Source organism: Taudactylus pleione, unplaced genomic scaffold, assembly GCF_031769625.1.
Source record: "Taudactylus pleione unplaced genomic scaffold, aTauple2 ptg000479l, whole genome shotgun sequence".
NCBI classification, from domain to species: Eukaryota; Metazoa; Chordata; class Amphibia; order Anura; family Myobatrachidae; genus Taudactylus; species Taudactylus pleione.
The window spans coordinates 12,622,340-12,635,637 of NW_028284881.1; the positions used below are offsets into that span (position 1 = coordinate 12,622,340).

The window sequence follows — 13,298 nt, forward strand, 5'->3', positions numbered from 1 at the left end:
TATACCTCCCAACTGTCCCAAATGCAACAGGACAGCCCTAACTTTGAATGGAGCATCACGCAATCAGGACATTGATCTTGAATTTGTCCAAACTGCAATTTCTCTTAGTTAATCCATGCTACAAAATGTAATACTAGCATTACTAACAGTCCACTTCTTGTGTTTATATGTAATAGTGTGTGACAGCACGGTTGCACAGTGATTAGTTTTCATTGCTTGCTCAATGCTGGGGCTATGGATGCTATTCCGACCAATACACAATCAGAGTGGAGTTTGTACGTGTACCATATGATGAAACCCATTCAAATGGGTTTTGCCTACATACTCTGGCTTCCTCTCACAGTACAAAAACAGGTTAATGTCACTGTATGTGTTAGAGAATTTGGACTTCAAGCTCCACTGGTGCAGGGACTGATGAAACAATCTTTGTGAAGTATTTCATATTATCGCTATTTTATCAAAGGTTATTAATAATTATAATAACACACCCTCTTACAAAACACGGAACAACTTCATCTGGCTGTATTCTGCTAAGCCAGGAGGAACAGACACCATGATGCATGGGCCCATCACCATCTGAAAAATAAATACATATCCAGTTGTTAAAATATATTACATTTTATACTATTATATTAGCAATACTGAACTATGGTTGCTCAGAATGTCTGATGGCATTTGGCTGACGGTGTTAGTGGAACTGCATCTTCCGACGTAGTCCCTGACCCTGTCACGCTACTGACACGCCTGTCTGATGGCGGTAACTCATGCGCGTAAGTAAAACATTGGGTTCTTGTGTCTGATGTTTTACTTGCGTCCATCTCTGTATCAGGAACTTTGTCTCTTGATATCTCTGGATGTTTAGCTGTACTCCCCTCCGGAATCTGAGACAGAGACCAGAACAGGATTTCCATAATAATCTTCCGAGAAGATATTATTCTCTGACTTTACAGTTTCTACTAGAATGAGATCCGAATAAAGTCTCCCAATGTCAGTCAGGACAGACTGACAGAGATAGATAGATAGACCAGGGCTGTAACTAGGGTAGTGCGGCTTGTGCCATGGCACAGGGCACCGCAGGGCAAGGGGCGCTGTTCAGGCCTGTCAGTTTTCTATTATCATTCTAACTTGTAGCTTCATCTTATTTTATCCCCAGCATCGCCTGGCCTCCCCTACTTCTTCCCTGGCCCTTCCAGTTCCCCATGAGGCCATTCCCCCTTTTTGGGTGCGTTATGTCCCTATTTGAAAAATTGGGGGGCGCCAATGCTCTTTCTGGCACAGGGCACCAAAAAGTCTAGTTACGGCTCTGAGAGAGACAGTTTGCCCTGTCAAGAAGAAACTGATTGTGTGGAAACTGGGTGGGAAAAAAGCTTCTCTGCCAGAGGGTAGAATACAGGTGCTTTCAAGCTCACAAGAAAGATTAGGAATAACCTTAAAATGTTTATAATTTTCCACAAGGAGCCAGCAAAAAATGAATAACTCTAGTTGTTATGATTTCCTTTCAAAGTGAACTGCCCAAAATGTAGAATATTTTTTTTTCATAAGAAATGGAAGATTACCTCTTGTACGATAGGACACAACAGCAACAGTGAGGTGCACCTCATCAGGGTTCATGTCAGGAGAGGAGCTGATGGAGTAATAACGAGGTTGCAGCAGGGGTAGCTGTGTGAGTAGCAGAGATGATGGCATCTGAACTGAGGGGAACTCCTCTAGCACCTCTACAATAGTAGGGTTCTTGTACCACTTCCATTCTTCATATTCTTGTAATCCCTTGGCAACCAAGGAAAATCATTAATATCCATGCACAACAAGATCTGTACATGCATCCCATACCTACTTATAATTCTCATATAGGGGCCCATTTATCAATATTCACATACTCAATGTGGCCCATGATCGCACTGCAGTATACGATATTAGCACATGAATGTATTAAATTACACATACAGGAACAGGGCACCTCCCCCCCCTGCATTGTGCTCAAGGTACAGTGACAGCATTAGTGGTATCTTCACTCCTCTATCGGGGCTCCTGCGCATGTGCTGTCTACAGACCACGTATGTCCAGCGGCCATTCCTGGTAAAGTTTGCAAAGCGTAGCCCATAGGCTACAGCAGCACAACGCCATCTACAAATCTCGTACATCTGACAAATTCGCAACCCCCATAATAACCTTTGGGAGTTGTGGCTGCTGTGGGAAATGGAGGTCCCGTAGCAGATATCGGCGATATCTGCTGCGATCCCTCCATAGTACAAATGGGGGATACTTATATTTGCAGATACCAAATTATCTCAGATAATACATTCCTATTTGCATGTCAATATACAGTAATGAAATAAAAGTAGCTGCTGGTATATTATTGTAGATATGATTCTGTTAGATATATTAAAGTATCAATTTGTATTTACAGTACAGGCTGTTTATCTAACTGCACCTGCTCAGGTCATGGAGGACATTAGAAATGAATGAACATGTCACCTTGCTCAGGATCTCCAAGCGTTTTTTCTCTCTTTCATTGGTAGCAAGAAATGCGATTTGCTGCATGAGGACTGGGGTGGGCGGAGTTGTGATGTCAAGGAAATATTTCAAGGCATGGAAGATGGTGCATGGAGGGATCCTCTCCTCTTCTGTCCAGTTACTAATTACACCTGTGCAGGTTATACAACACAGCATACAGTAGGACTGAGCCTCTCTACAGCATGTCACCAACTTAACATAAAGAAATGTTACAGCTACAGACATTCCTCACTTAACGACTGAGTTCCGTTCGTACGACTCGGTCGTCAAACGAATCGGTCGTTAAGCGAGGACGTATAGTGGCCGGGAAGCAGCAGGACCCAGGCAGAGGCATCTCCCTGTTTGATAAGTATAATAAATTTGTATTGCATAAATGCGTATGCCTACATCCATATGCAGATTCAGTCCCACTAGTTCATATTAGAGATGTGGGAATGTGGAGGGAAGGGACAATGACCTGGACACAGCAACACATATCCCTGTCAGGATCCGTATCCAATACCACTGCTGAAGGCCTAATGCAAGATCCATGTTGATAATGATGATCATCAGTATAGACTTTGCTAGTGTTAAAAAAAACTTTGAAATAAACTAATAAAAAGGAGTATGCCCCCATCAAAGTGTTACTGCCACCAGTGCTCATAGTTAACAACAACTTCTGGTGGATGAACATACAGTAGTGGAGTTCTCCCAAAAATGCTGCTACCAGCACTGGTGACACTATCACAAGAAAACCAACAGTATGGGGCTCTGCTGACATAATATCACCCAGCCCTAGTGTATTCAGCATGGAGCTGACTTCCCTAGGGGAGTCTGGCACATACAAAAAAAAAGTAAAAGGCTGCTAGACTCTTACACAGCTTAGCAGTACTTCCTCTATCAATGGCTCTTTTGCTTTGCTAGAACATTATTTACCCCATTTAATAACGAGTGATATGCTTGTTATCACTCATTACTAATCTTAAATGGTGCTCCAACCAATATCACTCGTTATTAAATGGGGCCCTAAATTTCTTCTTCAATGCTTCCTTGTAAAATGGTGCCTCAGTGCTATTATATTCCTGTCAGCAGTAATCCTCTTTCCCTGCTGAGAACTTTTGTGAGGGGACTCCCCTTCTCTTATAATATGGAGCTCTTACGACCTGGTAACAAGGGGTGCTCTATTTGAACTCAGTAGACACGAGACACTGTCAGCATGACACAGAGGGACCCTAGAACCCCCACCACCACACACACTTCAACACAGGGATCTAACTGTGATCTTCCCTTATCTTGGCCATCGACCACCAATGGTTAGCACCCATTAATGGTTTGACACAGATGGTCAATGTTTTTTTGATGGCAGAGGTCCGATGTTTCTCGGCCATCAAAGAAAGCGATGCAGCATATATTTTTTTCTGCGCAATCTGCTTAGTCCCTTCCCTGAGCAGCCTGCCACATTCACATGGCTCACAGTAATGATGTGATTGATGTGAATGCCCGGATATGATTTCTGCCCATTATGGTACAGAAATCTCACTTGTTTTTGCTCGCATCTCTAAGACAAGCGTAATTTCCTTGGCCAAATATCCCACAATGTATCAGCCCACGAGGTTCCGTCAGAATATTGAATCACCCCTTATAGTTATATTCTATAAGAGTTTCAAGTTCAGTATGTATTTACTGTACAAAGAGTATGACTGTGCTTAAAAGCACACAACTGTGAAATGGAAACATATGTGTATATTCATATAAATATATTTATCTTACCTAAGGCAGTATTTCTCTCCTCCAAAATCTCCACCTTCACCAGCTGATTGACTGGAGGTGCATCTTCCAACCTTTCAATCAAGGCATTGACGAGATCATCGTGGTTGCCAGGAAAGACTCCCAAGTGGTCACCTGGTTTATATCTTAGCTCTTGGTGTCCATTGGTGTGAAGTCGAAGGAATATAGTGGAGCGGCTATAGAAAAATTACTACTTTAGTCATCAGAAACTTCAGTGATTTGACTATATCCATAGAACCCTAACAACTGCCCCGGGGTCAGGAGTTACAGTATAATGTCCCCAGTGTGATGCCTTTAGAAATTTTCCTATGGTACCATGTACTTATTCCTCTCATAAATTTAGCTTTACTACAACTTAACATTTTGGAATACCTGACTAATAAGAAATGGTCAGCAAATAAACTAATTCTACTCCACATAATTCTTAGGGGTATATTTACTGTAAAATCCGCCGATCATTGGCAGCTTTGACAGATATGATAGTTTTAAAACAGCAAAAAAAATACAAGCCTAGTTTAGCATTTATTTCTATTGCTGTTTTAAAAAACTGGTCAAAGCCGCCATTAATCTGCTGCTTTTACAGCCCGCTCCTTAGTAAATATACCCCTAAGATTTATGTGGAGTAGAGAAAAGATGGAATATGGACAGACAGCTTTAGATATTATAACTAAAGTTGAAATACCCGCTAACTTAGTAATCAGATCTAATGTCTGTTACACATTGTAGTAATATAAATAAGGAACAAAACAAATACTATACCTGGATTTAGAACTTTGAAGGTTCTGTCGACACAACATTCGAGCGCCATATACTTTCTTTCTGTGAATACTGTAGAGCGCTGTTAAAATAGTTGGGGACAATTTATACAGGTCACTGTGCTAACAAGTTACATCCACCAGTTCTATTTCTACATACAGTCATTGATAATTCCGTAGGCATTTGTAGGATAGCGGCAATTCAGCAATACTATAGAAGCCTTATGCATTTTCATGGAACCACTCATTTATAAATTCATTATTTTTAGAAATGAAATCTGTTTCATCTGTAACCTTGTCAGTAGAATAGATTGGCCCATTTAATCTTTAATTTATGTTGAGGAACCAAGAAAGGAAAATCAGTCCTCATCAGCATAACAGCTACATAGTTATTACTTCCTGCAGTGGTTCTCAAACTTTCTTGAATCAATGCACCCTAGAACACAGTTCTGAAACTCGTTCCTCAGGACCCCAAGCAGTGCATGTTTTCCAGGTCTCCTCACAGAATCGCAAGTGAAATAATTAGCTCCACTTTTGGAACTTTTAAAATGTGTCAGTGAGTAATGACTACAACTGTGCACCTGCCGGGTGACTTGGAAAACGTGACCTTTGTGGGGTTTTGAGGACCGAGTTTGAGAACCTCTGCCCTAGAGCAGAGGCATTTTTTTCAAGGCACCTCTAGGCCAAAATTTACTTATTGAGAAATTCAGTAAAAATGATTACATAAAGTTAATTGTGCTTACATTGATGGACAGGTTTGCGCTTCTGTTTGACTGCCACCAGCTCTGGTTTTACTTATCACATTGACCATAAATAATTTGATTTGGTACTGAGCTACCAACTCGTGGCACCCTTGCAAGTGTGCTGTGGCACCACAGGGTGCCACGGCACCCTGTTTGGGAACCACTGCCTTACTGTCCTCCTTACAGATACATTATCATGATTAAGAAGAATACATTTGTGCAATGTGAAACTACAGTAGATCATATACCTTGTGTGAGCTCTGGAGCCTCAGCCACAAAGCTGATCCGATACTTGCTCCTCTTCCAGCTGCGGTCATTGCTAATCAGAGAATTGTTTGCTTTCTCAATATTCACATCATCTCCTACACAAAAGACGTCACATGCAGCCTGTATACAAAAACAAAAGTATCCTGTTAGATGTGTTTTCACCATACAGAAAAAAAAGTCAATATTTGAGAATAGGTTTTGCTTGTAAAACTCCTAGGGGCAGATTTAATTATGCGCTGTGTTTACCGCGCTAAAGCTTCGGTTTTAATGCCCAGAGCTATTAAATTGTTAGTCAATTGCTCCGCAAATTCGCGGCTAACGTTTAAGTACCCAGAATCTGTGGGTTACGCGTCACATTAATCCCCAGGTGGTGTATTTAATGCAGATTTTTCCTCGTAGCTCCTCTAAATGTATAGCTCCAGGTAGAACTTTAGCCATATAATCAGCCTTGTAAACAGAAAATGATTGGTTGCACTTAAACTTAGTTTGAATATATGCTGCACAATGCACTGAAAACTATAACATGTATCTTAATTACTGTAGGTGTCATACTGTGGCCTTTTAAGCTGGATACATGAGTTGGGTACGATACATCCCGACTGTCACAATACCCGCAGCAGAATCCAGACGGATTTTGGTGAGTATTGTAACCCACCCCTCCCGCAGCCTAACCCGAACCGTCCCCTTCGGCAGCCTAACCCGAACCGTCCTTTACCGAAGCCTAACCATAACCCTCCTCCTAGTGCCTAAGGGTTGGGTATGATATCCCGGCAGTAAGGATGCCTGCTGTCAAAATGCTGACAGCGGCATCCCAATGCTTGGAATCCCAACGGGTCGAGTAAGTATACTAACCCTCCCCCCTTCTCTTCCTAAACCTAACCTTCCCTTCTTGCACCCTAACCCTCCCCATTAGTGCCTAACCCTAATCCTCCCCCCCTAACCCCACCCCCCCACTCCCAGTGGTGCCTACCCTCTCCCTCCAGTGGTGCCTAACCTCACCCAGTGGTGCCTAACCCTAACCTCCTCCCCCCCCAAAGCCTAACCCACCCACCCGTGGTGCCTAATGTTCTTTGATAAAGCCTCCTAAAACGGAACCGAAATGCTATATGCCACCAATATTACTACAAGAATTTAGTCAGCTCGTGACCGCCTTTATCCAGCCGTTACTATAATCTGGGTGTTATGGACTTCATCTCCACCTGTAAATGCACAGCTCCCACTCTGTATCATAAGACCTCCAACTGAAGTCAAATATAGTCCGGCAAGGTAAGTAGTAATATTGGTGGCAGATATCGCTGACACGTTTTGCTTCCGTTTTAGGAGGCTTTATCAAAGAGCATAAGGGGGACCACTCCTGGGGGTACTATATAAGGGGCACTACTGGGGGCACTGCATAGGGGGGATCACTACTGGGATCACTGTATAAGGGGTACTACTGGGGGCCTGCATAAGAGGGACCACAACTGAGGGCACTGCATAGGGGGGCACAGTATAAGGGTGCATTATTGGGGGCACTTCATAAGGGCACTGTATAAGGGTGCACTACTGGAGGCACTGTATAAGGGTGCATTACTGGGGGCACTGTGTAAAGGGCACTACTACATGGGGACATTGCATAAGGGGCACTAGTACAGTGGGCATTAAGGTGCATATGAAATGGAAAGGAATGTTCCCAGAGTGACGAGAGGGGTGTGTGTCATGTTGACACACCCCATTTTTCAATGACCACCATGCCCCTTGTGGCATGTGACCACGCCCCTTGTGGCATGTGACCACGCCCATTTTTGGCCGCGTACAAATGGGGGGGCTCCATTTTCCCCTGGGCTCCAAATACCCTAGTTACGCCACTGGTGCCCCACTTGCCTTCGATCGGGTTGCTGTCTGTCGGGATTCCGGCGTCGGTGTGTAGGCTGGCTTTGGCAATTAGCCGTTTAATCCCGGGTCGGGATTCTAATGCCAGGATTTCTACAGACGCCATCCCGTGCGTGTGTATTTTGACTACATCCCGTGCCTTATCTTAACCCTAATACTCACCATCGTGATTTGTCTGCATTTTGACCTCACCGGGATCCTGACTACATCCTGGATACACACCATACAATATATTGGCCAATCTTGCAATCCATGATGGATCACAACGACGCAATATATTGTATTGGACGTATCGGACCATTGCAAGATTGCTTGGTCGCTCAAGTGTATGCCCAGCTTTACAACAGGCAGAAAGCTTCAAGCTACAGTGCTGTGTAACTCAGCTGCTCTTATGTTTTTGCCAAAGAGAATTGGTTCACAGTGCAAAATAAGATGCTTTGGAGAGAAGTTTGCAATGACCACTGGTAGGAGTTAGGACTTTTGTGGAATGGAGTAGACACACTGGTACTTGTACTGTATGTTTTCAGAGAAGGCAGAAAAAAGATTTCAATGTTCAGAGCCAGATTACTGATATGAGATAATGGTCACGCACCCAAAAGTCACACAACAGGGGGCATGGCTTTGAAGTTGTGAGGACACACCTCTTTTTGTGCGAGTGCCAAAGGCACGCACACGCAGACCATCATGGCGCACCGGGTGTCACCACCTATAGTACCACCACTGCATGTAACTATACCGCGTCGTTCACTGAATCGTCCCATTAGGCATGCAGCACATCCAATGGGACAATTCAATAAACAACGGATCGGTCGTACACACTGTGTACTATATATCGTTTCCATGTGCTGACAATGCATCGTATGGTGTGTACCCAGCTTTGGAACTTCTAGGTGCACTTAGTCCAATGCAGGATACAGCTTCCAAGACTCCAAAGTGCCACACGTACATGGATGGATCGTGCAAGTGAGGCCCAGAGTGTTTTTTATGTGTCTAATATTAATAGTTATAGCATATTAATTGCTGCTAACTTTAATATGGACACAATGATTTAGACATATTATCCCCACTCCTCCTATTAACTGTTCATTACCAGTTCTACACTGAACAGACAATTTTAACTAAAACTAAAGATATTATAAGTATAAATGATGATCCAAAATGTCAATTTGTAAATATTGTATTTAAGGTTTAGTACACCCTGTCCAACTGGAGTACAAATATATATTAGTTATATTATGTGAAACGACAGTAGGATTCCCTTACAGTATCTTATTTCATGTTTATTATCATGAAATAAAAAGTGAAGGTGATGAACACTCATTCTTTTATTATGACAAGTAAACATATGAGAATAAGCTACAGACACTGATTTATATTACACCGGATTGCCAGGAAGCTACAAATGTCTGCTCAGTGTCACGTTAAGACTTTTTTTTCTCAGATGAAGGAACGTTATGCTGCTGTTGGCTCTCTTCTGCTGATCATGATTTAATGTATAGATGCCTCCAACAAACAAGATTAAATATCAGTCTCAATATATAAAGTAGCTATAAAAAAGATTTAGGGGTTTATTTACGAAACGTTGGGTTGTATAACCTGGTGCTTCTGTTTGCATTTATGGCCAATATATAAAAGGGCAATGCTTATACAAGCAAGACACGACTAGTAAAAGCATTGCCCTTTTAATTATCAAGCATAAGCACGATCAGATGTGCTGGGAAGTAATCACTTAATACCCCTTTTACACTGACATGAAAATCCTGATTTGTTGCACATGAATGCGCATCAACACTGGATTTTTGTCAATGTAAACGGATCCGCCCAGGTCCAGGGACCCGGGGATCCAACTCGGGTAGCTTGCAGGGTTGGCCACGGGTCGTTCCCGTGTCACCCTGCAGTGTCAATGGCGCGATCTGGGTCACAATGCTACTCGATTGGCCGGCTTCAGTGGAGCTTGGAGACTACATCATCTTCACCCGTCCACTGCAACACTGGAAGAGCTGGGTCACTGAAGACCCGGGTCGGGTGTGAACGGTGCTGACCCGGGCATACCTCGGGTTGGCGCCGCAGTGTAAAAAGGGTCTGTCCCGGGTCTGATCCCGGTTGGAAACGTGTTCCAAATCCAGGGAAAAACCCTAGACTTTGGTGTAAAAGTAGTATCAGTCTGTATCTATATTCAGGGTGTAACACAAAATTTCTGAAATTTGGGGATTGCAAAACAAGCCCACTGGAGGTCCCAATTCTACTCCTCAGAGCATGTGTAGTAAATCTCTGTTCTGTTCTGGATATGAAATCTTCAATGGTCATCCACTGTGAATGTGCCAGTCCATGCTCATGAACAGAACAGCAAAGAGGAAACTGGCATTGTTGGGCTACTCCCACCCTCAGATCCCACAGCCATTGCATCCTCTTTGACAGCTATAGTTTCAGTATACTGCAGTTGCTCTACTGACCATACCATTCAAAAGACATTTGATGTAGGTTTTCATTAACCATTGCGCCAGCTGAGATCTTTATCATCCTCATATGGAAATTATTTTCTCAATATCAGTAATTTATCTGTGCAGTACTAGCTGGACTCCAGCTAGGGGGAGAAGCTACCTCAGGAAAAATAGTTTATTTGTGATAGTGCAGCTTTATGACAAGCGTGGCCATGGGACTAAACAAATACCACCCTGGGATTGTTCAGTAGTTTCTGTATGCAACAGCAGTTTCTAAAGAAAAAATAAATATTACCTGAAACACTTTTTTAGCCCAAGTTCTGAAAGATTCCTCTTGTCCACATAGTTCATCTCCCTCCCCCATTTTCATTATTCGTTCTCCCCCCATCTCTTCCAACAGAGTATCCACAGCTCGGGCAAAGGCACAGAAGTGAGGGTAAGCTCGAGAGCCAAGTCCAAAGACTGAGAATCTAGAGTAGAATAAGCAATACAACTAAGAACAAATAAATACTAAAAAACACCAAATATCAATAAAAAACTATGTGCTACATTAACATGTAAGGCAACAAATATACACAAAGGGCCTTATTCAGAGTTGGACGTACTGTATGCATATTTTTCTCTTATGTAGATTTATATGTAAGCTCTTTAGAATGTAAGATCTCACGAGCAGGGCCCTCTTCCCTCACGTGTTTCTCCTTCCCTTACTTATACTTTAATTTACAACAGCACCTAACACTTGGTTGTTGATGCCCTGCTGCTTATTTAAGTGTTATGCAGCAATTTTTATAAATCATGTATTCGTCCTGCATTGTTTGTACTGTTAATAACTGTTTTTCTTGTGTGTTCATTTGTTTATGTACTTTTGCAAGGGGCTGCTTAGCCCTTGTGGTGCCATATAAATAAAGCATAATAATAATATATACAGTACTATGCAAAAGTTTTAGGCAGGTGTGGAAAAATGCTGCAAAGTAAAGTGTTAATAGTTTATTTTTTATCAATTAACAAAATGCAAAGTGAATGAACAGAAGAGAAATCGAAATCAATATTTGGTGTGACCACCCTTTGTCTTCAGAACAGCTGTTAACGTTACCATGCAGTCAGTAAATGGTCGAAGTTATAAACTGGTTACTATACCGTATATGTTAATCTTTTTAATGTTTCCTGTTCTACAATTTACATTGTGTGCTAGTCTATTATGTTGCATCTAGTAGTGTTTTTTACTGATTGAACTATAGTAAATTTATAGTTAGGATAAACTGGTACCTTTTAAAATTTGACCCTATATGTCTTTCCTCATTATTAAAATAACCCTGTCAAAGAGAGTGTAAAATGTAATTGTTCTTACTTGGTAAATAGATTAATGCTGGCCCAGGTGTACATTTAGGGGCTGGTTCTGTGGTGGGAGCAAGGCAAGAAAAGCAAGTACTGTACTGTTTGCACCTATGTATCGGCATACATATTGCACTGCAGGTGGGGGATATTTCAAATGTGCAGAGAGATTTAGGGCCTGATTCAGAGATGGACGTTACTCCACAGACACAAGGAAGTCGCTGTGCATATGCAGCAGGAGGTGTCTGTAGGAAATAGACCCCTCCTTGCTGTATCGGAGATCTGAGTGCAGCGCTCGTAGATGTTGCCACGGATCACCATTGCGACACAGGCCCTGGGGGCCCACACCACACACCCTGCACCCATAGTCCTATACTTACCAGTCCGTAGTGCTGCTCTGCACCGTCGAGCCGGCGCTGCAGAGCAGCAAAATCACTTGGAAAATGGCGTACTACTGTCCATGGGAACACAGCATGGGCGCAATTTTCCCGGAGACCCACACATGCCAGAATCTACAGTGCACTGTGGGACTGGCTTTTCGTTTCTAAATGAATACGTCTCTAACTCAGAGTTAGCCCCGAATTGTTTTCAGTTGGTACATAGATTAATGCTGGTTCAGGGGTACAGACAGGGACGGTTCTAGGGGTGGGCTACAGGGCCGTCACCTGGAGCGCCGGCCCCCAGAGGGGGCCGCTGAGTCCCCATATAAAAAAAGAAAGTATTGGTGGCGGCAGCAGGTTCTAGCCTCAGTCGGCTATTCCTGACCCACGACCCCACTGAGCCGGCCCTGGGGAGTGCAGGCTCGGTGACCTGATCCATTAAACAGCTTGCCTCAGACCAGTGTAATCGAGTGCTGCTCTTGTGAGAGGTTTGCCGGCAGGTTGGTGAGAAGCCCTTCAGCAGGTGACAAATTGGTGGGGGGAGCCTGTATACTGTATGGAGTGAGTACAGACAGTTCTACTGATCTTAGAGCTTCTCTAATGATCAATGCATGATATATAGAGGATCCTTTATCCTGACAGCTTAGTAGCTGGCTGTAGCATTAGCCAAGCCTGGTAGCTGGGTCTTCCTGCTACTAACACTGTACTGTATTATTAGAATTCGGCTCTCCCCACACATCAGTCAGGGTAGCAGTAGGGCTAATTGGGGCTGGTAGCACATGATGGCATATCTGTATCACTGACTCTTGGAATCATACAAGAGGACTGTATGTATGTAAGTAAGGAGGACTGTATGTAAGTAAGGAGGACTGAACGTATGTAAGTAAGGAGGACTGAACGTATGTAAGTAGGGCTTAAAGTGGTCCTGGAGAGGTGGTGGAACTCCTCTCTGCCGCCATCTACTGCCCCCCCACCCTCCTGCCATGCTAGTCTAACAGGCCAAAACAAATGTGAAAACTGTTATTTACACACACACTACGGTGTGTGTGTAAATAATGACGGGGGGCCTGGGGGCCACCTAGGACCCAGAAGCTTTTGGGGCTATGACAGTTTGAAATACATTTTAGATGCTTTTTTTTTATTATTTGTAGCACTCATCAGCTGAGACTACAATGTTAGATCACTTAAAAAGAAAAAAAAAGTTCTATATAATCAGTGTTATTTTTC

The 13,298-nt window shown here is 43.0% G+C and overlaps 1 protein-coding gene across 1 annotated transcript in view; it reads right to left on the reverse strand.

Annotated features, from left to right (window-relative positions):
* The window catches only part of NOS1 (nitric oxide synthase 1), a 101,806-nt gene that overhangs the window by 10,361 nt on the left and 78,147 nt on the right, over positions 1-13,298 (reverse strand). Inside the window, exons 17-23 of the mRNA XM_088449102.1 lie at positions 10,655-10,829; positions 6,028-6,166; positions 5,041-5,119; positions 4,264-4,457; positions 2,476-2,645; positions 1,557-1,767; positions 489-576 (exon numbers count right to left, since the gene is read on the reverse strand). Coding sequence (XP_088305228.1) covers positions 489-576; positions 1,557-1,767; positions 2,476-2,645; positions 4,264-4,457; positions 5,041-5,119; positions 6,028-6,166; positions 10,655-10,829 — 1,056 coding nt within the window. The remainder of the gene's footprint in view (positions 1-488; positions 577-1,556; positions 1,768-2,475; positions 2,646-4,263; positions 4,458-5,040; positions 5,120-6,027; positions 6,167-10,654; positions 10,830-13,298) is intronic.